The sequence below is a fragment of the Bombus pascuorum genome, chromosome 11, assembly GCF_905332965.1.
Source record: "Bombus pascuorum chromosome 11, iyBomPasc1.1, whole genome shotgun sequence".
In the NCBI taxonomy this organism is placed as follows: Eukaryota; Metazoa; Arthropoda; class Insecta; order Hymenoptera; family Apidae; genus Bombus; species Bombus pascuorum.
Genome location: NC_083498.1, coordinates 11602608 through 11627372, shown reverse-complemented (window position 1 = coordinate 11627372; position 24765 = coordinate 11602608). Strand labels below are relative to the sequence as shown.

Below are 24765 nucleotides of genomic sequence, written 5' to 3'. Positions count from 1 at the left end.
GATGATGCGAATTATTAGATTCTTTTATCGCTTCATATTTCTCATATTTCTTGTATTTGTGTTACTCTAACTTTAACTTCCAGATCCTTTATTTTCGTAAAAGAGGTGGGAGAATTTATTTCATGATTCGAATATCCTATTCTGTGCTTTTATCGTGCGGAAAATATTTATTTAATAATTGTAGTCGTATAATCATGCCAGTTGATTCAGTATTTATCAATACATAATTTTCATTTTTAATGCTAATACGTTATCATCGGAGCACAAAATATATTAATTATATTTTGATCCACCTTTTTTTTAGCTGGTAATGCAGAACAAAGTTGATAAGGTAGAAAGCTGTTTCTAAATCGTCGTGACGCCCCTGCATATATCGTATACTCAGTGGTTTTACGTTAGGCGAGATTTCGATCTGCTACACTCTGGTTCCTTCTAGAAATTTTAGAACAGAGCGACAAGTCTTGAGAGACGCGAGTGACACTATTCGAATTTAGAAATGTCAGAATGTACGAATACCAAGCTTGATACGGTAAGTGATACCTCGTTTTGGCATAGTTATTTTATTACGAGTTTTCTTTTATCCTATACTAAAGGGGCTTTGTAACGATGCTATTCGCAAACAACACATAGAATACGTTAGCAATGTTGTCTGTCGTAGAATCAAGTCAACGATAAATTCATTAGGTACAAATGTGATGTTGGAATTTTAATGTGACGTATTCGTCAAACTTTTAATTGTAGGTCAAGCCTATGCCTGTGGCCATACCATCTGATTCATCCAAGAAACCAGTCAAGTCAACCGCCGTTGTAAAATACTCGGTCGTCCAAACACCAGCAACTTATGCTCAATTACAATGCAACACAGACTTAAATTTACCACCGAGCAACTGGCTCAGCAGTTCTGCAGAAAGTTACGGCCTGCAGAGTGTATGGTCTCAGACCTCTGGATTTTCCAGTTTTCGTATGGCACACATGTTCCCTGATTGCGTAGGGGAAGTTGATGTTGTGTCGGACGCAGAGAATATAAAGAAACTGCTGAAATTGCCTTACAATCACGGAGTCATATCGATGGTGGTACACAGAATAGAGAACACTTTGTTGCTAGATGACTTTGATATTCACAAGTACTTACTTAGACAAGCGGAAAACGACTGGGAATGGTTAAAGAAATTTTTTTACGAGCATATTTTCCAGAATCTGGGAGATAAAGAAAAGCGTCTGTTTCATAAGACAAACAGTAGAAATACTTTGCAACAGAGGAACCTAGTATCCAAATTTTTGTATCGCTCGATAGTAGTAGCAGACAGCAAAGAGCAACATACTAAGCCGCAGTTACCTGTGAAAACATTGAAGCCGTGCTTGCCAGAACCTTCTCAGGAAGAAAAAGTCCCAGATCCTAATTATAATCATAATTTTGCGAGAAATATCGTCTGGACCTTTGAGAACATACAGATGCTAATTGGTACTGATATGCCGATATTCGGAGGGCAAACTCACCCATGTATAAGCCTTAGATTAAGAGATATGACTAAACCTATTAACGTGTTAACTGGTATAGATTATTGGCTGGACAATTTGATGTGTAACGTACCAGAAGTGGTAATGTGTTATCATTTGGACGGTATTGTACAAAAGTATGAATTAATTAAAACAGAAGATCTTCCTAATTTAGATCACTCTAAGTTCAGTCCCAAAGTTATCCGAGATGTAGCGCAGAATATTTTAAGTTTCTTAAAGAACAATTCGACCAAGGCTGGGCATACTTACTGGTTGTTCAAAGGCAAAGACGACGATGTTGTAAAGTTGTATGACTTGACTTCTTTGTGTAATGATGTATCGGATGAAAAGGGTCAGAATCCGTTTACCGTACCTGTTGCTATGTTACTATATAGAGTGGCCCGTAACATGAAATACTCTTCTGATTATCGTAGGCAGCAGGGTACTATTAGAATGCTATTAAGAAATTGCATACAACTATTGACTAAAGAAAAGTACCCACAGATTGTAACATCCGCACATTTTATGCTGTCTGATTTGTATATACCATCTGATACCGATCCTGCTAGTCCAGCGTTGTCGGATCAGAGTGACGAAGAGGATACGCAAAGTGAATCCAGTATAAACAACGAGAACGAGAAGGATTTAACAGACGAAATCGAAGAAGCTGCAATTAAGTCTTTAACGTTAGCTAACAGTAAGTCAAGAATATATTTTAAATACTTCGATATCTTTAATATATAAATAAGTGAACTAAATAATATATATATGTATATATATATTCTTTTAGTTAAGGAGCACGCAGAATGCGAAGAACCTAAATATAAACCGCCACCAATTTCGGGCACCATCGAAGAAAGATGTTTAGCCGCTCTAGATCACGTTTATCACGGACTCGAATGTCTACAGTATTTTCCGATCGAAGATAATTCCGAAGATGAACGGAAGAAAGAGGAGGAAGAAGAAAAGAAGAAAAGAGTATACGAAGAGAATCATTTAAATATGGCTAAACCATTCCAGGCAATTCCTATGCCTTATATTTCCTTGAAGGAAAATAAGAAAGAAGTTGACGTCGAAGTGAGTTCAGCAAACAATAGTCCTATGCATAAAAAGAAATCCAAGCAAAAGAAGATGAAGAAACTTGAAAAAATTATTTCAAAAATGGGCTCTCACGAGAACGAACCAAAAGCACTGTTACGTAAGCTTAAAAATGAAACCTTACCTACATGGCAGGCACCTCAAAAAAGTGATAATATCAGTTGGAACGTTCATTTAAAGACATTATTATACGAAAAGGCCTCGTTGATTTTTGCCGTGCTCGCTGAAAATGAATATGCCAATAGAAATTACGGAGCGTCGTTAAGATATATGTTAGCAGTCCTACGTTGTCAGAAGATGTTGGAAATATTTTGTGATATACGGAACGATAAATCAATAAGCTATTTATTGGGACGTGCTGGAGACTGTTGTTTCATGGCTGTACAAGACTGGTGTAATGTCGAGAAACACAGGAGAGATTACGAGATGAAGAACGAAATTGAAGAAAACATTGTCGAGGAGATATATCGAATGGAAGATATAGACATGAGTATGTTTATAGCTAAAAAATATACAAAAGACTATCTTGTTACAGTTCTCTATTTAAAATACTTTGATTTACAGATATTGAATTATTGCCACAACGTTTAGAAAGTTTAGAGTCTACCTTAGTAGCATCTTATAAGTGCTATGAGAAAGCATTGTCGTTAGAACTGATGGATATGGATAGAAACAATCTCTTGAGGCGATTAGGAAACATTCATAACGAGTTAGGTGTACTTTACATGAATCAAGCTGGAAGTAAGTATTTTTTGCATATTATTGTATTTGTAGAAGGTACTTGCTTGGATGTTAAACCATGATACACCTTTACAGCGCGGTACCAGCAAGAGAATTTAGCGGAAGAAACATCAACCTCTTCGGAAGAGGTAAGAACACTACTTACACGGTCGCTAACTCATTTAGAAGCAGGTGTGAAAGCGTTCGAAACTGTCCATGACGAAGCAAATTTAGCACTTTTACATTCAAATACCGGAAGACTTATGCGACTTTGTGCACATATGCACGTTAAACAGAACACTCAAGAACGTCACTTTTACAATAAAGCGCTTGCAAGTTATCAGAAAGCCTTGCAAGTTTTAGGTTCGAAGAAGTCAAACCCCGTAATTTGGGATACTATTACATGGGATCTGTCCACTACTTTGTTCACTATGGCTACATTACTACAGGATTATCCTACAACTGGATGCAAAGTATGTTCATTTATATTATTGATAGAAACATTTTGTTACATACATTTGATCGTAATTTTAGACTGAAGAAGAATTGGAACGGGAAGTCGTCGATATCCTACAGAAAGCTCTGAAGCATTGTGATACTGAAACTGCCGGGCCAAGGCAACCGGTATATCAATTTCGCGCTGCAATAATTCAACATCGACTCGCATCGTTATATCATCGTGTGTATAGAGAATATGAACCGGATACGGACAATATTAAAAGAAAAACAAGCTTGCAGCTTTGCAAGCTGTATTACGATAAAGCTGCGAAGCTTTTATTAGCTTTGGAACAAACTACGGAGTTTTTGACGGTGCAGATGGAAAGAGTTGCTTTAGCTGAACATCAAGCGCGTTGTACGCATTTATATTCAATTTAATTTAATAGATAGTTTCTTAATTTCTTTTCTTATTAATTAACATCATATTTCAGGTGCCACAACCTTTAACAGTAAATTAAAAGCATATCAGAATGGTCTTCATTTAATTCTACAATGTAGACCGATTATCGATATATTATGCGATAGAAACAATTCTCAGAAACAGAATGCTATTAGCAATAAGATAGGGAAAGAAAGTATCGAGGAAGGAAAACCAACTGATGAACAGAAATTGATAGAGGATGAAGAAAGTCTAGTGATATTGTTGGAACAGCGATTACAATTTATCTTGCGATCTTTGACGAAATTATTCGTTACTAAGAATAGCAACAGTAGCAAAAAAGAGTACGTTTGCTTAGATACATATTGCTTTGATATATTTTTCATATTGACATAAAATTTATCGTATTTATCTATACGTTTCAGGTCAGAAACACTTACCAATTTGTACAAACAGTGTTACAGTAAAACATTACGGCCGGTCACGATGTCTGGTTTCAAGTTAATACAGCATATTGTACAACTTTTGCGGGAGTTGGAAAAGATGTTACCACCTATAGAAACTTGAATGGTTAATTGTATATATTGTTTGTGTGCCAGTTTAAAAATAATTTATAAAGTTTCAACCAACGAACACGAGTCCTTCCCCGAGATCGATGGAATTTGGTCGACGTTGAATTATCGATTCTCTTGGCCCTCTAAAAGGTCCTTCGTAATTTGGTTACTAACGCTGGTCGTTGTTTCATTTACGAGATAAAGCTTTAACGAGGGTAACGTTCTTTAACTCATGTATGAGATAGAGACTTTTTTTTATTCTAGTGTGTACATAGTGAGATGGAAGCTTTTATTTATATATGATTTATAAGCGAGAAATAAAAAGCTTATACGAATCATATTTTCGATTTGTTCAGTGAACCTCCGTACACACTATAATGATTACAAAAAATAGTGGCACCATTATTTCTCAATAAAGAGTATTTTTATCCACATTTGATTTTTTGTAATTTGACACATCGATCGAATCAGTTTTATAAATTTTCATAAACTGAAAATGCTACTAAATGATACGAAGTTTAATATACTCAAACCTAATTATTTAGTACATAAACGTAACCTATAATGACGCGCTAATACCTTTTATAGCCGCTATAAAATATATTCTCATTCCCAATTTAAATTTGAAACACGCTTCTTGTTCAATAAATCGCTCACAGATGGCGCATAACTTCGCTTTAGCACGTCCATAGATCGAACGACGTGACGTTTCAAACAATCGCATGCTTGTCTATTAATTTTGAGGAAGCCGCAGAGACATTTGACCCTGTTGTTTCTTTGAGAATCGAACGGTGTTCAGCTGTTGGGCGTATAACAATTCCAGCTGTCACTTGCACCTCACGTTCGACCGGATTTGTACCCTCTTAAGGAGATGGGGTAAGAAGATGTGTCAAAGACAAAACAAAGAAGCGTAAAGAAAGGTTGGTCTCGATTCCTTCCTCTTTATCTTTTTTCCTGTCCAATTCCCCAGTGTTGCATCGTCCCCTCCGGATATCCGTGGTCTGACCTTTTCATTTTATCCTCCAGACCTCCCGCTACGGCGCCGGACGTTTCTCGACAACTGCTTCCTCTTACAACGTCCCAAGGATGTCATTTGACGGTTTACATCTACCCTGCTTCATTTGCTGTCCACCATTTTGGACCAGAAATTTCGATAAGTCTAAAGTTAATAAACATTAATATTTTAGTTAGTAGAAGATTATCTCGAAACTGAGATAAAAGTTCTTCAATTTTATGCTCGCAACTTTTAGACTCTTATATATATAGGGTGATCGTTAAGTTAAATTTTCCACACCAACATGTTTATAAGAGATACGTAAAAATGAAATTTGATCAAAGGTAGGCAAAGTAATACTATATTATTTAACAAATAACTACCAAATAACTTTTACAGATATAATATACTTAAAGTCGAAACTAATGTCTGTTACGAACACAATTTGCCTTTGTTAAATCGTAGCCAAATTCCGTATCGCGAGTATAATACGATAATATGAGGTAAGAGGTTAACTTTTATGCCCGTTGACTTCCATATTCTACACTGTGATTATCGAATACATGCAAGAGTACGATTTGAAAGGATCACCCTATACACCTGAGGTTGGCAACGTATCACTAAATAACCAGCTTCTACCGGGGAGGAAGTTCGGGCACGCCTTTAATAAACAATCTGAAAAGTAGCCCGGGGCGGCATTGAAAAATTTCAAAATCAAGGGTCGGCTCGCTTCCCCACGGTTGTATCCGCATTTTTCCCTGGACGTATCCAATATCCACGCTCGTATTTCCAGCCGAGTTGCAAGACGGTCGGGTCTGACTCCGCTGCGGAAGCATTTTCTTTTTTTCAACAACTGTCGCCGAACCGCGTTTCCGCGGGGATGTCGCGTTTCTCGGGATTAAATTCACACCGCGTGTCTGCAACTTGGTCCGTTATTTGCTCTGCTCCATCGAGTAGTTCGCCATGGATTCTTTCGATGGTGGAAATATTAATTCGTGAAAAAATTCGCCAAAGGATGATCGAACGTTCTATGTACCATCGTTCTTCTCTTCTATATCCGCCTATGATCTTCCTTCGGTCGATGACTTTCCGACTGTCCGCAAGTCGATAGTCCACTTCTAGAACCACTTGCAGAAGTTCTTGATCGATGAGTACGAAGTTTCCATCCGAAGAAGTAGTTAAGCGTACTATTGGTTGTTTTTGCGTTTTTAACTTTGAACGCAGACTATTCGTGACCAAGTGAAGATGAAGCAATCTGATCAGGAAGAAGACAGGATAAAAGAAGAAAGAAGTAGAATCTTCTTCTCTCGTTGTCAACGAAGAACAAGTTGCTAAATAAAGAACTAAGTAGAAATAGTTAGAAATTCCATACGATTGTTTCTACATCTTCAACTTCAAATTGGCCACGCTTTATTATCAATGGGGCGCAGATGCAGCAACGCGGTGAAAGAAAACTACAGAACGTAGCAACAAAGGGTTACGATCTTTCTCTCTCAATGGAGAGTGCGTCGTTAAATAAACAAAAAGGGCTTGAATGCGCGAACAGTGACGGTAGAAGGTCGGATTTAATAAACCGTGAGCGTAGACACGTTATAAAGCCAAGGAAGGCCAAACTTGGAAAAACGAGGGAAAGCAAAGAAAAAAAGAAAGAGGATAGTTCTTTCCGGATTTAACCACGGCGATACGCAGTCTCTTGCAAACTACGCAATAAACGAAATTGCCAAGTAGAGTAGCCGCTTTGAAAGGTCGCCGTGGGAGAGAGGTCTGGGTATTATTTTCTCTGGTCGCTGGCTCCCGTATAGCCTGGCTTCTGCCATAGACGGCGTCTTTTGCGCCAGTTTGAACACTCACTTGCGGAGGACGCACTTACACACGTGAAACGCTCACACATGCAGCGTGTTAAAAGAAGAAGGTAATATTTGCTTGTAGGTGTTCGGACGCTTCGACCTCGACGCTCGATTTATAGCGACCATATGTAAATTTGATCAAAGTGTACGAATTAACGACGAGTTAATCGTTAGAAGCAACGTTAGTCTTTTATGGAATAAACAGACTATAGGTTTAAATTATCCATAAAAGAACACAGCACTAATACATTTTAGCACGATATTAGTCAGCATCGACTTGTTCGTACAAACGAGGTTCCACAAATTAGGTTTTAATTTCGTGCATTCGTCTGAGACTGAGATACGAGTAAAATAGAGAGGAAGGTTCGTCAGTCGATTCCTTGACCTACGCAGCTATCGACGTATGTATTCCTAAAACTAAATTATTTATAATTCTTCATTGTCTCGATGTGTAAAATCACATGTTATATATATATAAGATACGATATACGTAATTTATATATATACACATTGCTCACTTATTTTTGACCAACCTGTATAGGAGAGGGATGGAGGGAAGAAGAAAGTGACATAGGAGAAAAAGAGAAAAAGCTTTCTTTTCTCACCCTCTTCGGTCCCCATCGTCGCAGTTTCCACGACTTTGAAACAATTGAATTCCGAGACGTCTTGAGAAGGGGTGGCTCGATGAGGCCGCCATTACGCGAATTACATAATGAATCCGTCAGACGTGAAAGAAAAGGAAAAAATACCGGTTGACAGTCTAGGCTCGTCCGAAGTCGGTTGCCTTTTCTTTGCGGCGACCGATGGAATTTCGGCTCGAACAAAGAGAGAATTCCGCGAGGATGCTTCCCCCTCCTCTCTCCTTCCGTTCGTCCCCCGACTCCTTCTCGCTTTCACGTGTCTTCGAGCCGTTCGAATTCAAGCCGCGTTCCTATCTCCTTCGAGCCTCTTATCTGGTTATATCAATTATGGTCGGTGCCTTTCTGTTCCAACCGCGTTTGCATTCTTTTCGTCCCCTCGCTCGAACGCGTTCCTCCACTTGGGCAGAACCAAGTCGCAACGATTCGAACTCGTCATTGATAGTTCCCTTGAACTGGACTCTTAGCTCGAGACGACAATCCGTACGTATCGACCGTCGTCTTCTTTTTTAAATTATGTAATTACTACGCTCTGGAAGTGGACTTGGAGAAATGTACATTTCATAAGGAACGAATTTTAAAAGATGGGAGAAAGTCCCATAATAAACGTGTAAACGTAGTAAGTTTGAGAATTAAGGACTTATACTTAAGGAAAAACGGCACTTCAGCCGTAGAAGGAACGATCGAACGATATTGCAAATGAGAAAAACTGAGAAAATGAGAAGAAAAAACGAAGAGAGGATAATAAGAAAGTATAAGAAACACTTAAGTATATTACGATACTTCCAAACGCAAACGATCTTATAATCCCTATAATATTCTATAGGATTCCAAGCAGAATATGCGAGGAACGGAGCCAGGAAATATTTATTCGCCAAGTTTTAATTATATATCCTGTGTAGATTGGAGTTCGGGTCCGGAGTCGTTGTGGAAGGTTACAAAGCGAACGCGTGCTGTGTTTCGGTGCACATCGCGAGTGTCATAAATAATCAGGTGCATATTCCTGTTCCCGAATGCCCAGCGTGTTCATGGGACCGATAATAAATTACTGGGTATGCAAACACCGGCGTGAATTATATTTGCTCGCCGGAGTTATTCCGTGACTGTCGATAATCAGCTCTTGGTGACCGAACGGCTGCCAGAACTCATCCCGTCGAGTCACGGGAACAACCACGATTTCTGTAAACAGAATTCCTTAGCTCCGTTATCCTGATCGATCGATTTCACCGTTCGTTGTTCGCTTGGACGACAGAAATAGGATCGGCCGTTGTTAATTTAAATCAAAAACTGTACAAGAAGCAATTTAAAATACGCTTCGTTACGTTTTAATAGTTCTCCTGTTAGAAGAAACTCGTTAAAGAAGAATGTAAATTTTATTCTAGAATTTCAACGTTTTCAATTGTTTCATTATCGATGAGCGCTTTTTATCGGCGTTCCAATATGCTTTTTATGGAAATGACGGAAGAAGAAGAAGAAGAAGTAGAGAGATTTGTGGCGTGGACGTGCTCTCCTTCAATCGGTTGCGTGTATGTATTAAATGGTTAATTCATTATTTTCCAAAATACCAAAATTTTGTCAAATAGTTTTCTTACTATACAATTTCGATCGTTTTCAATCGTCTCATTATCGATGAGTGCTTTTTATCGGCGTTCCAATATGCTTTTTATGCAAACGATAGAAGAAGAAGAAATGGAAAGATTTGTAGCGTGGATGCGCTCTCCTTCAATCGGTTGCGTGTATGTATTAAATGGTTAATTCATTATTTTCCAAAATACCAAAATTCATTGAAATAGTTTTTTTACCATACAATTTCGATCGTTTTCAATTGACTCATTATCGATGAGTGCTTTTTATCGGCGTTCCAATATGCTTTTTATGCAAACGACAGAAGAAGAAGAAATGGAAAGATTTGTAGCGTGGATGCGCTCTCCTTCAATCGGTTGCGTGTATGTATTAAATGGTTAATTCATTATTTTCCAAAATTCCAAAATTCATTGAAATAGTTTTTTTATCATACAATTTCGATCGTTTTCAATTGACTCATTATCGATGAGTGCTTTTTATCGGCGTTTCAATATGCTTTTTATGCAAACGATAGAAGAAGAAGAAATGGAAAGATTTGTAGCGTGGACGCACTCTCCTTCAATCGGTTGCGTGTATATATTAAATGGTTAATTCATTATTTTCCAAAATACCAAAATTTTGTCAAATAGTTTCCTTACCATACAATTTCGATCGTTTTCAATTGACTCATTATCGATGAGCGCTTTTTACCGGCGATCCAATGTGCTTTTTATGGAAACGTCGAAAGAAGAAGTGGAATGATTTGTAGCGTAGACGCGCTCTCCTTCAATCGGTTGCGTGTATGTATTAAGTGGTTAATTCATTATTTTCCAAAATACCAAAATTTTGTCAAATAGTTTTCTTACCATACAATTTCGATTGTTATTTTATACAAATACAAAATTCTAGTCGATCGCTTATTTTCCTAATGGTTGTAAATTGCTATGCAAAACGTATCAGTTGGTGTCCTGATACTTAGAATCAACATATGTATATGTACAACAAGCTGTGAAATATCGAATCGATCGCTAGGCAATCATGTTACGAGACGCGAGAATCGAGCAATATGAAATGGCCTAGGTTTCATATGCGGCGGAAGTTTGAACAAACAGACGCTACGTGGCTGGTTTTAAAGATCACCCTGTTCTGTGGAGGAGGACGAGAAGGACACGTCGCCTAATCCGTCGAAATTCGCCGATGCTGGAAAAGTTACGGACGAACGACCGGAACCTAGGGTGTATCGATCATCCAAGATGGATTTGCAATTCAATTTCGTGGGTCATCCTGGAGCTCCGCGTGGCTGGTCGAGTGTTTGCGGTGAACAGAACGGTGTCAATAAGGAACGAGTTGTTTGAGTTACAATTTCGGACGTTACAGTCTGTTTCACATTTAACGAACGCTCGAGATCATTTTCTGCATCTTTTGATATATAGTTTTCGATCGATGCTGACGTTTTTACTCGCGTACAATTTATTCTTTCAACTCCCATATAATTTATTTATTTCTTAAAACAACGAGTCGACGTAGAAGCAGATTAATCTCGCAAAAGAGTCGTTAGAGTAACAACTACAAGTACCACAGTGTTTGAACGCTTATTGTGGCAACATAATCTTTATACACATCTCTATACTTGTTTCAAACTTTACCTATACAACTACGATAATCGTATTTCGTTATAGCGCTAATGAAATTTCAAAATGTAACACACACACACAATATATCTATTCATAAAAGGTCTCGAAAGTGCTGCAATACTATACGTGGCCCAAATAATCCAGAATAACGAAAACAGAAGAATAAAGAGCCGATGAAAGATAGGTATTGCGCGAGATACCTCGAAGCAATCTTGCAGGAGATAAGGAAGCCACGGTAGTAGCAAGTTCTCGATACCGAAATCTAACGCGTTTTTAACGAGTACATCGGGGCGAATGATTTATGCCTCTAGTCTCGGGATTGCCGCAGCCGCTGTGTACCATTTCGAGGTAAAACTTGGAAGATTACCGCGGCGAGACCGTAAAGCTCGCAATGTAAACGCGGAGGGAACGTAAAATCGGGGATTCTATTTGCTCGGCCCGATGCCTGGGATATTTATACGCCGAGAATCTCATCGTTGAATCAGGAACGTGGCTTTTTAATAAACTTAAAAGCTCCGTCGCCGTCTAAAGAAGGATCGTCCGAGCGAACTTTCGGACGTCCCCTAGCTAATTGCACTTGTAATTTCGCGTCTGTGTCTTAAACGCGCGTGCCCTTATCAACAGCGAGTTCCATCGTTTCCTTCGTCTCGCGATTTATCTTCGTTTCGTGGAACGTGAAAACCGAGCAGGTTTTGGAAATTTACCTATAATTACTTTGATATTTGAACGAATGTAAGCTTTTATGAGCAGTAATCGAATCACGAGCATGAAAGAGGCATTGCCATTCCATTTATTTATGGAAAGTGAGAAAGATTTGGGAAGATTTGATAATTCATATTGAAGATTGTTTTATAGAATTCCTTAAACGAGAAAGATTTAATTCTTTGGACGTCTTGACACCTACGTGTAAAAATCTAAAAACGTTTCAAAAAGATGGGATTCTAAAATTACCAGAATACTGGTCAGAGGTCATTGAACAAAACGGTACATTGTATATTGGAAGTAACTTGTTTTCCAAGATATAATCTTTTAAACGAATCGTTTAAAAATCTATACGAATCCGTGAAACGAAATAATACATTCTCGTGCTTCTTAAAATATCAAATTTTAATTCTTTGTCCCAAAGCTGCAGTTCGACGGCATCGTGATAATTCTTTCTGCACGGTGTATTTGCAGAAGGATCAATGACGTTACGGTTCCTTACAGTTGCAGTTACTTTTATTGGAACGTGGCCGAATTTTCGATTTACAATGTAGGATTAAGAAGCTTTGTTCTTGGTCCCTATTTTAGCACGACCGGTCGGCTAGATTCCGATTTATATCAAGCAACGTGGAAATCTGTTTGCTCAGGGGAACGTCAACGTATTTTATCGCGACGGAACGTGATTTGAGGAAGACGAGAAGGATCAGGTATGAAGGCTGGAGACATCGTGAAACGAGTAATTTGGTCAGAAGGGAAGCAATATCGTTACTTTACAACGAAAATCGCTTAGAGAATTAGGAGATACAAATAACACGGGTATCGAGATACCTCGACTGCTATCGCATCGTTGCTGGCTTAATTGCAATTAACTATACGTAAGGTACAGGAGTACACGTAAGGTACAGCAATAAAAATTAGGTTTAAATAGCTGAAAATTAAATCTATCTCGAACTCGTCTAGATCTAACGCAGCAGCCTGGTAGCAGACATCTATGACGCAACGATTCCAATTAAAGATTAAATTAGCGATACACGATAAAGGAGTCGTAACTGGGACGGAAATCCATGAAATTCATTAATATAAATCTATTACCAATGCGAGGCTAACTGGTCGATGAGAAAATACGAGAAAGTCCTCATCCCTAAGGAGGTTCCTTCGGGTTGAACCCATTACCGTACTTGCCCGGACCCGACCAACAAATTCTAATTTCCAAGCCTGGAGAAACTGGAATTAATTAATAACCCGAACGAGGTCGTATAGTTGCTTTTTCGTTCTGCGTAGTTGTACAGTTGCCCATCCGTCTATTTGCGCGCCTATCTACCACGAATATCTCTCTTGGGAATGTTTCTGTCGCGATAAAAGGCCGAGGATGAAACGTTCCCGCGTTTCAAATGCAACTTGATGTTATGCCGTCTTCGACGACGAAGAATTTCGAATTTTTCCGACGGGGACAGACATAACGCGAGGGCGCGTCGAAACGACGCACAAAGCAGCGATCGCGTGTAACGCTACGTTTCTCTTAAATTTCAAAATTTCGTTACGATTAGCTGACGTATTTCTGTTTCTCCGGGCTTCGATCGTGTCGCTTATCGATACGTTGCCCTTTGTTCCGTGTTGAAATTTTTAGATACTGATGCAACATGTGCGAGGACGCAAAAACGTTTTATGGAAATCTAAATGACGGAATTCTCAAACTGTTGTATCAGAATAATAGAAAGGGGTGAACAAAACGGGAGCGTATATATTTTATTGAAAATAAATCTATTTTCCAATACACGGTATCGTAAATCATCCTGAACGCCCGAACTTGTCGAACAACTCGCTGGTATATATCTGTATTTTTTAAAACGTTACATTTGATTTATCTATTACAAAACTCCGGATTTTAGCGATGTCGTGACGATCAATTTCACAGCTATCTTCTCACGAAATCATTCTGAAATCGAGTACATTTAAACCGTACTTGCATCGATCGAATGCCTTATCCATCTTGTATTCACCGTCGTGTTTGTCGTGCCTAGTGGATTCGCCTCGATATCCACGTTTATAACTCAGCCTCCTTTCCTCCTTCTACGTAGGTCGCCTGATTCTTCGCAGAATCTACGTTTCTTCCTTCGTTTCTCACCATATTATCGAGAAAACATTCCCCTTTCAAGCACAGTGTGTTTGACAGTTTCTGGTCGAATTAGAAGCACACGCAGACATCTCGTTTCTCGCGATAGCGCGTTAAATTCGAAACTTCGAAGAAGCACTACGTCTCGTATACACCATCTTAATACAACGCTTTCGCAATTGACGAGCTTTGCTGTTTGAATTTCCTCGCGCCTCTCAATTCTGCCAAAGACAAAGACGAAAGTGACAAATATTTATGACGTGGAAAATATTTAAACACTTCGGATGATCTTCGTTCGACGAGAATCGGGATAGAATTGACTTACAGCTTCTCCGAGGTTCGGTAAACATTCGAAAGGTCGCAATTTCGGACTATGCGTCGCGCGTGGAGAACAGGAATCCTCTCGACCAGTTTTTTTTCCTTCGGTGGCAGCAATTATTTCTCGTTTAGCACGTTGCCGTATATCAGATCGACGAAAGCGGCCAACTGGATACCGACGGTCACGTACAAGCGTGCCCCGGCAATATCGTCGACCAGGATCTTTATTCTTTCTTATTACTTAATATCCCCGGTAACGAGGATAAATGTGCTGGCCCGGGCCCTCGCTAATTGCCGCGATACCGCACACTCTCCTCTCATCAATCTATCGCCGAGGCCAGTCCTTCGAAACGCCACGTGGAACAACTTTGAAATAACATCCGCCGGAATATACATTCCGTTCACTATTACTACTGTTTTCTGTTTCCTTGGTTTCTCCAAGGTATCCTTCGTTGTATATGGATTTCTGGGCTTCCTTTTATTCCAACGCCAGCTATAACGTATTCTTTATGATGTGTACATTTCTTGTATAAATATTTTATTCTATAGCGAAGCCGCACCTTTATCCCGTTTTTTGGTCCGCGTCACCTATATTCTTTGAACCTTGGTTTATCCCATCTTTCCTATCCCGTCTGAATTATTTCCTAAAATTGTTACCAAAATTTCGGGTTATTTACATATACATATATATAGTTACATCGAAATACTTGGTATCGTTTTTCTTCTTTTTGGTAATTTTTTATTTTCCTTGTATCTTTGTTTAAATATTGCTTCGTTTAAAAAAATATGGTAACCCGTGGCAGTAGAAACTATTGGACGATATTCTGGAAACTTGGAAGAGCATTCAAGAATTTTTGGGGAAGCTTTTAAAACAGGAACACGTAAAATGAACTATTGCATGGATTTAAACGACCCAGTACACAGGTGACGTCGTAAAAATAAACGTAAAACGTAAAAATAAAGTTGCAAGCGGAGGATTAAATAGAAACGTGATTATACAGGTTATCACTAAATTTATAAAGGCGATTCGACACGAAGTACGAGCGAGAAAAAGAGAAAGATTCGTCGGTTGATTCATTGACATCGATATATTTCGAGCGTAAAATACTGTCTTTTGTAATGTAGAAAGAGCAACGATGAATCTAGAAATGCAGGCGTATTATTTTTAATTTAATTTTAATTTTAATCGTTTTAGATACATCGATTGCTCGGAATGTTTTTTTTTTTTTGCAATTGCAAAATTGCAGAATAAAGGTATTATGATAATTTGAATTAGAACGTTAACTAATAGTACATACATTAAAAATATTGTAGTCCCAGTGTCGTGTAATCGAATGTCAGTAATCATCGTGGAGACAAAGTTTGGATAAAAAAATTTGAGCTTTCCATTTTAAACTTGCTGGTAGTACTTATCGAAACGATTATGCACATAAATTCAAAGTTTCTACGTCACTAAGTCTCTTAATTGTTGGAGTACCCAGCAGAGTTGGTAGTCTTTGTTCGCTTAAGTTAGTAGTTCGACTCTCGAATTTGTACTTCTTTTCTCTAGTTCATTGCCACCATAATCCATATCGTTCGTCAGTGATCGAGACATTTTCTAGATGTTGCACATCCTGCAATGGAACTTCAATAGGAAAATACCGACTTTGCAACACAGAATAATAAAAACTACAACTGCACACGAAGCGCGCAACAGTTCAAAAGCGAAAAAGCTTCTTGCAGGTGTATTTTCGAGGTTTATTTACAGCGTTTCGAAACAGCTACGTGGCCGCAAAAAGGTCATCGGATACTCTGCAGATTAGAATACTACAGGACAGGTGACTGTCACCGATGTGGTAAAAAACTTCTGCTACAAAGATTATTAAAATTCATAGCGTAGCCGTTTAAACTTTCATTTGTCCCTGTGTACGTAACAAGAAAATTGAAGACGACGAAATCGAGGAATAACGACGATCGAAACATTCGACGTTTTGTAGACGCTGTGCTTGATAGATGTTGGACGACGTTAATGTACGATCGATCGTCGGAATTTCGCGAGATCGATGACTTCTCTGCCGATACGCGCGCGTTCCTACGAGGTATTGGCAAAAATCAAGCGTGGTCCGATTGAATGAATAAACGGGACAAGGGGGGAAGGAGTTTCCGGTTTCCGGGGTAATTCGTGATCGTAGAGAGAAAACACGGGGCGGGACCGGTTGGTTGCGGTTACCAGCCATTCGTACAATGTCCCGAATGAGAGGCCGCCTAACTAAATTATTCCACCAGGCTGACATTCAAACGCATTTACATTCGGCCGACCGTGAACTCCCTCTTCCTTCCCTCACCCCAGCTCGTTCTAACTGCTTTATAATTATTAAACTTATGGGGTGCTAAATAAGAGCCGACAAGCGGCCGCGATCGGGAATTAGCGCGTCGAACGAAATAATCTTTCGACCTCTTCCTTTTGCTCCCATTTTCATAATAATATTCGATGTTGTATAGAGAGAATATTATCATCTATGCACTCACTACGCACTTTACGCATCTATTCGCGTAAATTCTATTAAATCTCACAACATTATCATTATTATTATTATTGTTGAGGTTGTTAGATGCGTGAACAGAGGAACGCGTGGATAAATTGAAAAGTAGAAAATATATTTTAATACAGAAGAGTAAATACAAATAGGAATATAATTTGAGCTGGTCCAGATCCTGAAGCCATCGTCGTCTGTCTACTGTTTTTGGTCTGCCTTCGTCCCAGTCTTTTGTCTATACGCTGTCGATGGCTTCGGTGCTTGAGAAAAGTAAGAAGACCAGATGTAGAGTTTTCTTAGAAGTGGTGACCACTTCAACAATTATTATTATTATTATTATCATTATCATTATTATTATTAGACCATGCATGTTCGTGGAAGATATTTATGAACGCAGTCAATTATCTTAGATATTGATCCGGAACCGTTCGAATGGCGCCAAACTCCGGAACAAACACGTCTTATCGATAACGCATCGTCGTTATAACAACGCTCGTTCTTTCTTCTTTTCCCGTTCGTCTTCCTGCCGCTCTATCATTCAGTAGTTAACATACGCGTATGGTCAGCCACGAGGAGCCGCGTGATAAATTCAACCTGCCTTCTAGCCGGACGCGTTCGCTTTCCCCAAAAATGTTACGATCAGCCGCGCGAAATCTCGTTCTTGTCGAAAACTCGCGTTCGTGTAAATTCGCTCGTCGTGTCTTTTCACCCGCGGAAATTTATCTTTGATAATTACACAGCGGGTATAGCAAAGGGCACGTTCAAATCATTTCATCGAACTTGACGCGCATCGTCAAGATCACCGAAAATTGTTTGGCTACGCAAGACAAAAGCTGAGCAAATTGATCGACAGATGTTAACGAAGACGGGTACGTTTGGCGATGAAGATTTTTACGAGCGAAAGTGAAGGTTCCTTAAGAGCGTGGTTTCCTGATATAACGATCGTCCCTAGTCATAGTTTCTGAAGCACGAACGTATTTCGAACGTTTCGTTTAATCCAATTATACAGCAAGTTGCTAATTTCATCGTAATTTCGTCTAGTTAAAGAGTTGGTAGAAAAAAATTCCCCTCCTCTCGTTATTACCACCGACACGGTAGAAAGAGTGGAACGATCGATGGTAGTAAGAGTTACCGAAGGCAATCGCAAATTATTTCAGGCGTACCTGAGCTCTTTGATGTCTTGGCAGGGATTTTATTATGAAAATGATGTCGGGGCCTCTCTGACGAGAGCTCTTTCATTTTCACTAATACCAGCCAGGTTTGCTTCTGGTATTCGTGCTCTGATAATTTCTGCCGCTATTCACGCCCCAGTTATCGCTGCTTCCACGCGGAACGCTCTAAATCGTTATCTTTTCCCGAGACGCCACAAAAGGATCCACCGTGCTCGCCAATTTTTAATTACAACGACCGAATTTCGAAATTGGTCTGCTCTAATCTTCTGTTCCTCCTTGTAGATTTTAGTCCCTGTTTATTCCATTTTCCAAGGGAAGGTTTTAGCATCGTTTATCGTTCTTGAATATTACACGACCGCGTATATGTCAAGTTCAACGAGATGGATGAGGTTCCGTATGAGTAGCTTCGATGGACGTCTAAAATTCTTTCGCTAATTCGAACGACTACACTCGAGATGATGAATTTGACGACGATGAGTGATCGTGTAAATTCAGATATCGTCGCTAGAAATCGACCAAAAGATTCGAATACTTAAGCGAGCAATAACGAACGTTTAGAAAATATACGCATCGCATATCGTTATGTTTAATGTTTCTAATTTATCTCACGGAATCTTTAGTTTGCTCGTTTCCAAAATTTTCTAAGACGACACTCCGAAATCCTTGGCGCGAGGATCCCTCCAGTTCCGTCCCACGACTAAATCGCGATAAAAGTCATCAAGACTGTTCGTCGAACTTTTATAACATTATATTGCTTTAGAGGGGCGGAGTAAATAGAAGGCAGCACGAAGCGCTGATAGATGGTGTTCCTAAGTGTGTCTTTCGAGTTTTCACCAACTTGCCTTGTTCTCTGTCTACCATCCGTTTACATTCAACCTTCTCTTCTCTCTCGTCAGGTAGTATACTCTTGCCTGGACCACCGACGACGGTGCTCGTCCCTTCTGCTCCCGGAACTTCTCCCTCGAAAATAGTCCACGTTCTCCCGTTTAATGTTTAATCGGGCCCAACCGCGAGTCAAGATAATGCTCGGAGAAATACAAGCGGACGACAAACAGGCGGGAAGAGAGCGTGCATCAAAGAAATTGCAGACCAAGAAGAACAGGTGGAAAACGCGAGCGATATAGGAAAAAAGAATCGCGAGCTATGAGAAGAGACGAGAAGCTAGTTCGAATTAGCTACAATTCTCTTTTTTCTCGTGCTCCTTGCGTTCTTTCTGTAATAGTTTTCGTCTTTCCTTCTCTGTCACACTGCCTCATTTTCTTACTGTCGTCTCCATGCACTTAGGCCACGCTCCTTCTTTCGATTTCAATTTAAACGCGATACGACCTTCGTCTTCGTTGGAATACTCTCGTCGCAAAAAAGATCCTCTTTCGTTCCTTCGTTCTCGTTACGGATGTACAATGTACAGCGTATCGTGAAAGTATACGAACATACCGTACCATAGCATACCATAGAAAATGTATATTATTTGTCTTATATATATATATATTACGTATTATTATTATGTGTTACGTAAAACATTTCGAGATTTCATCGTCACTGTAGCGACGTACGGCTGTCACGATAATATCGGTAAATTTGAGAGCAGTGGGAAAATGTACGCAGAGATTACAAGATGTTTAGCGCATAACATTCAATTGTCATTTTATGCACACGAATGTCAAATATGGTACTTGTCGATGTTCTCGACGGTTAATTGATTTGTTAAATACTTTTGTGATCTTTATGAGACATAAACCTACAGCAAATATCTTGTAGCTTCTATGTATACGTCTTCGGATTTGCTTAAAATTCTACTTATGCGATCATCATCGACCGATACAGTTGTTGCGAATTCTCAACTAGGTGACGATCAGTTGATATCGCGAATCGTGAACGCTATGAACGTACAAGGTGGAGGTAGGTTCAGATTATATTCGAATCGTTTCTTGATCACTTTTACATTTTCTCGGAAGCCTCCCGCGCAGCAAAGAAGCGCGAAACTTACGTGCCACCGATATTCATTACGAAACTTCGTATCCAGACTGCTTTAAAGGGTACGTTTAGGTTGACTAATAATTAATCATCGTCAAGGTGAGTTTCTAATTAATTTCGAGGACCAATCTGTCAGCCGATGACTGGCTGGCCACATCCTGGTAATACTACTTCCTTCGTCGTTCTTGAGAAATGCGTTCTTCCGGCACGACAGATCGGTCTTTCCTCGTCTCAGCTACCGTTCCGTCGTCTCAGCTATCTTCTTCCGTCATCGCGTTGTGTCAAAGACATTATAACCAACCTTAACTGTGAACCCTTCTCTCAAGCGAATCTGCCTCGAAGCAAGCTCAACGGCAGCCTCTGATGACGTCGTAAAATATGCAAGCTTTCAGCAACGGCGCGGTTAGTTAACCTCGGTCTCGTGGAGTACTCCCTGTGTTTCTCCTGTTTCTTGCTTTCCGTCGCGACTTCGCTGCTCGCGGTTCGCTTTTCGCGGAAGAAGAAAGTGCTTCGATCCTTCCACGTGTCTTTTCCTTCCCGAGCATCGAGTAACCTAGTCTGCTAGCTTCGAATGTTTATTTGCGAGCGAAGAGGAACAGAAGTGGTAATTTTAATTTTATAAAAGAAGATTACTCGAGTCTTCGACGCTTGACGATCAAACGCGCACGAAGAAATTATATCCGAGCTACGAAGATGCCTTGATATTCGATCAACGTTTAACGACTAAACGTTCGGAAGATATTTTCTTGTTTGTTCATGAGCGAATACAGTGCTTTCGATGAAGTTGGACTTGCGATATCTGTGAAAAATGATTTTAAACTATTCTCGAAACACGGATATTTTTATTTTGCCCGTGCAAATCGATAAAATTAACCGCGGTTGATCCATGCCATTCGAGCAACGGTTAAAATTTCCTCGCGTATTATCTTGGATAGCTTTGGAAAGAATTTGTGTCGTAAAGTTGAAAGCAAATCGATTAATTAAAGGATAAGATGACAGAGTTCGAGATTCTTCCGAGATCTAAAGATTCTTTTAACATTTTACGACGTCTCGACGCCTAGCATAGTGATCCATGAATATATCCAGCTGTTCTTTTACGACCGGCATCGTAAAATGGGAAGCTATAGCGAAATAGAATTGTCCATGGTAATCCCCGTCGTTGTAAATACCAGAGAGAAAACGGAGAAATGAAAGTGGATCTTACTTTGATTTTCATATTTCTCCTCGGAAATAGAGGATTAAGAAGCAGAATAATGCTGTTATCGCATTAAGTGTGGCAGATTCCTTGCAATCCTGATACTCGATTAATTCCTTAGTACCGTCCGTGGAAGCGATCTTCCGATTGACTCGAGTACTGTATAATAAGCATTATTTCCTACATCATAGCGTTATTTATTTAGTTTTCATGACGTAATTTAAAGCAGACTAAAGCAGCTTGTTAAAGAGACTTTATTTAGAGTTTCCTCTTCTGGGAGATGGAATGGCGGTATGAACAAGGACATCTTGTCTTTACAACCAGCGTGAAATGATTCAGTTTTCATAAAAGTGCTTCAACATTGAACATTTATAGAAACATTTTATGAATATATCGCGCGCACTTATAATAGTTCCACGCGTTTTACATTCAGTTCTGAGACTTTTTATTATTGGATGTATATTCGGATATTCTCTATATTTTCACACGTTTAATTGCATTCTCTGTCTATAGTTTACTCGCGTTATCTTCACCGAGATGGATGCGGCTGACTTTTGCACAGTACTCTGGTCTTCAATTCGCGCTCTCCAAAATGTGACTATTTAACTAAACGAACGTTTCACGCAACGTTTCTCGTCGAAATGTTTCAATTTCACCGAGGTCATTAAAATTCGTTCGTTCCAAGCGACTTGATTACGAATGCCACGCGAAACCCCTCGTTAAACGAAGAACCATTGCATAGGGGGACCGTCAAGCACACGCACACTTTCGTTCTTCTCCCTTTTGCACGGTTTCAAACTTGGCGACAAACGAAGAGAAACGAGAGATCTGCGTGAAGAGATCTCGACACAATCCTTCCGACGTTACGCAAAAATTGAATCTCTTTTAATTGGACGCAGTTTCAATGGACACTCGACGTGCAAAGGAAGAAGATAGGAAGAAGATGGTCGATTTATCATCCTCTATTTCCAGCAATGCCTTCGTAATAGGTGTCACCGCGATGAAAGATCGTTCTCGATGAATCTGTACTTAATTCAGCTGAAATTCCACGATTCCAAGAGCAGATTCTCTCGAGAGATTAAACGATCCGACGGGGCGCGATCCGTGGATTCTTCGGCTATCCGCAACCGGGCTCTATTCTTCTTCCTTTAACCTACTCCTTTCCTTCCTTCTCCCTCTCGTTCGTTGCGCGAAACTTTTTCATTCGATCGCGATAATGGCAATCGTCGTTGTCGAACCTTATTCGAAAAACAATGACTTCGTAACCTCCATCTAGTTATTAAGCCGTTCACAATCACGTTCTTTTAGTCCTTTTAGATAGTTTCTTGGAATTCTCCGAGTTTCATCCAAAACGGGATGCGCGTTGTTGCTTCTTCATTCTCTATGCGATTATCTTATGTTCTTTGGTCGATGAAGGCTTGGTTGTCGTCGTTGGTAGATCAGATTTTCAATCTACGGATAGACATGAAATATCCTTACGATTAATCCAAATTATTTCAAGTTATATTCGCCCAGAAAACTGTTCTTCGTTTGATCCTCGACTGGTGGAAATCTACTTAAAAAGATTGTCTCACGGAAATCAGAGGCCTCTCTTTCCGTGCTCTCCGTTCGTCCTCGAGATTTATTCGAGCAAAGAAAACGGATGATGACTGGAACAACGAACATCTTCGATGGTTCGTTCCAATTTCGTCCCGTCACGAGAAGAACGGCCGAGAATGAAAAGGTTCGAGGATCGAGGTAAGATCGCGAGACATCGCACGAAATACACATACTCAGACGTGTCTGCTTGTCAGGGTTGAAATTCGCTTCGTATAACCAAGACAGAAATCCTTTGGTTTCTTCCTCTTCTTCTTTTCCTCTTTGCCTCTGCCGAGCCAGCACTTACGAGAATTATAATTTTCCTGATTCGATGAAAGTTTCGTGACTAAGCTATCGAGGAAAAGCTCTGCCCCTATTCGTCCTTTTCGGAGCCGATCCGTCTCGAATTCACTTGGTTTACCTTGTTAAGACTGGTCGTCAGCCTCGACAGGTCGTTTTTTGATGAAGATGAAAGCAGACAGATGATAACGGGTTTCGAGTAAGTTTTAATTATCATCATCTAACATATATAAAGTTCAAAATCCAAACGGACTAAATTATACGAAGATTATAAATGAAAAGTCTGAGTCTGAAATTCGGTATGTTCGTAAGCAATTTCACGTAGAAACTATCGTTCCGTTTAAATACCTTGAATACTGTAGCGGAAAAGTTAATTAAGAATTAAGTCGAAAATATCGACGGACTTTCGGTGTACGTATGAGCAATTGTTTCGAGTATATTTTTGTGGTATCTGTTCGTAACTTGTGCCGCGAGATGTACAACAACCCTCGTGCAAGCTTCCCAAGCTACGTATATTGGTGATTCGCGTTAAGCGAATCCTTACTGTCACACAATCTCAATATTCTTATTCTTTCCTTTGCTCTGACTTTTACCACCTTTCACTCGAGTCTACCCCCATTTTCATCAGGACTTTTTTACGATAAGGCGTGTAACTGAACGGACAGTAACTTGTTTCATACTGGCGCGTTAATAAAAGACGTTGTAAAACGTAGGTAGGGGTGCCACACGATCAGTCCGGCCAGCCTTCTTTTACGCGTACCGGGAGCGTAATATTGTGCTGAATTATATCTAGGCTCTGACACTAGCCGGGGATGCGTCGCTTTAATATTTTCGCAGCTCGTGTCGGCGCTCACGGGGTGGTCTGTGTTGGGCGCTGGCTCGAAACCGCCCGTTAGGGGTGAGTTTTTCCATGTTTCATCACCGAGGGCTCGAGGCCGTAGCTGCTCCGTTAACTTGGCGTGTACAACCGGCCGCGATAATGAACGTCGTCCCGATCTCTGTATTCTCATAACAATCGTCCCTGGCGGCGAGAGCCATTTCAACCCATTCCAACGTAAATATTAAAACACAGGGTGTTTGTTTAATCCATTTTCAGCGCGTGTCCGGAATATCGTAATGGAAGCGAGCCGTATCCTCGAAAGGCAAACGAACCGCTCTGATTTCCAAGCTGAATCAATTGTTCCGGACGTTAAACGCGTTATTTCTATTTATTTGCTCGATACATCCGGACAGGAATTATGTGTACTGCAGTTCGAAAGTATTTGAACGTTCGTTTGTCTCTGACGTGGTATAATTTAATCACCGGATTATGGACACAGGATCTGTATTGCTGCTTGCGATTGTGACAATCGTGTATGATGGTACATTGTAACGCGATGAAATTAATCCTAAATGCTGGATGTGTTAGCACGATAAAAACGAGCAATTCACGAGTCTTTACAGTAGAGTTTCGATTAACAGAGTACTATCGTTAG

General features: G+C 39.8%; 2 protein-coding genes across 2 annotated transcripts in view; both read left to right on the top strand.

Moving 5' to 3' along the window:
* Positions 1-24765, top strand: part of LOC132912217 (peroxiredoxin 2-like) — a 361669-nt gene that overhangs the window by 86231 nt on the left and 250673 nt on the right. The gene's annotated exons all lie outside the window — the stretch shown is intronic.
* On the top strand, positions 371-5086 carry LOC132912197 (erythroid differentiation-related factor 1). The gene is made up of 8 exons (XM_060969408.1): positions 371-529; positions 742-2194; positions 2288-3085; positions 3160-3336; positions 3412-3788; positions 3850-4168; positions 4245-4536; positions 4618-5086. Exons 1-8 carry the CDS (start codon positions 497-499, stop codon positions 4757-4759), a joined length of 3591 nt encoding a protein of 1196 aa, XP_060825391.1. The 5' UTR covers positions 371-496; the 3' UTR covers positions 4760-5086.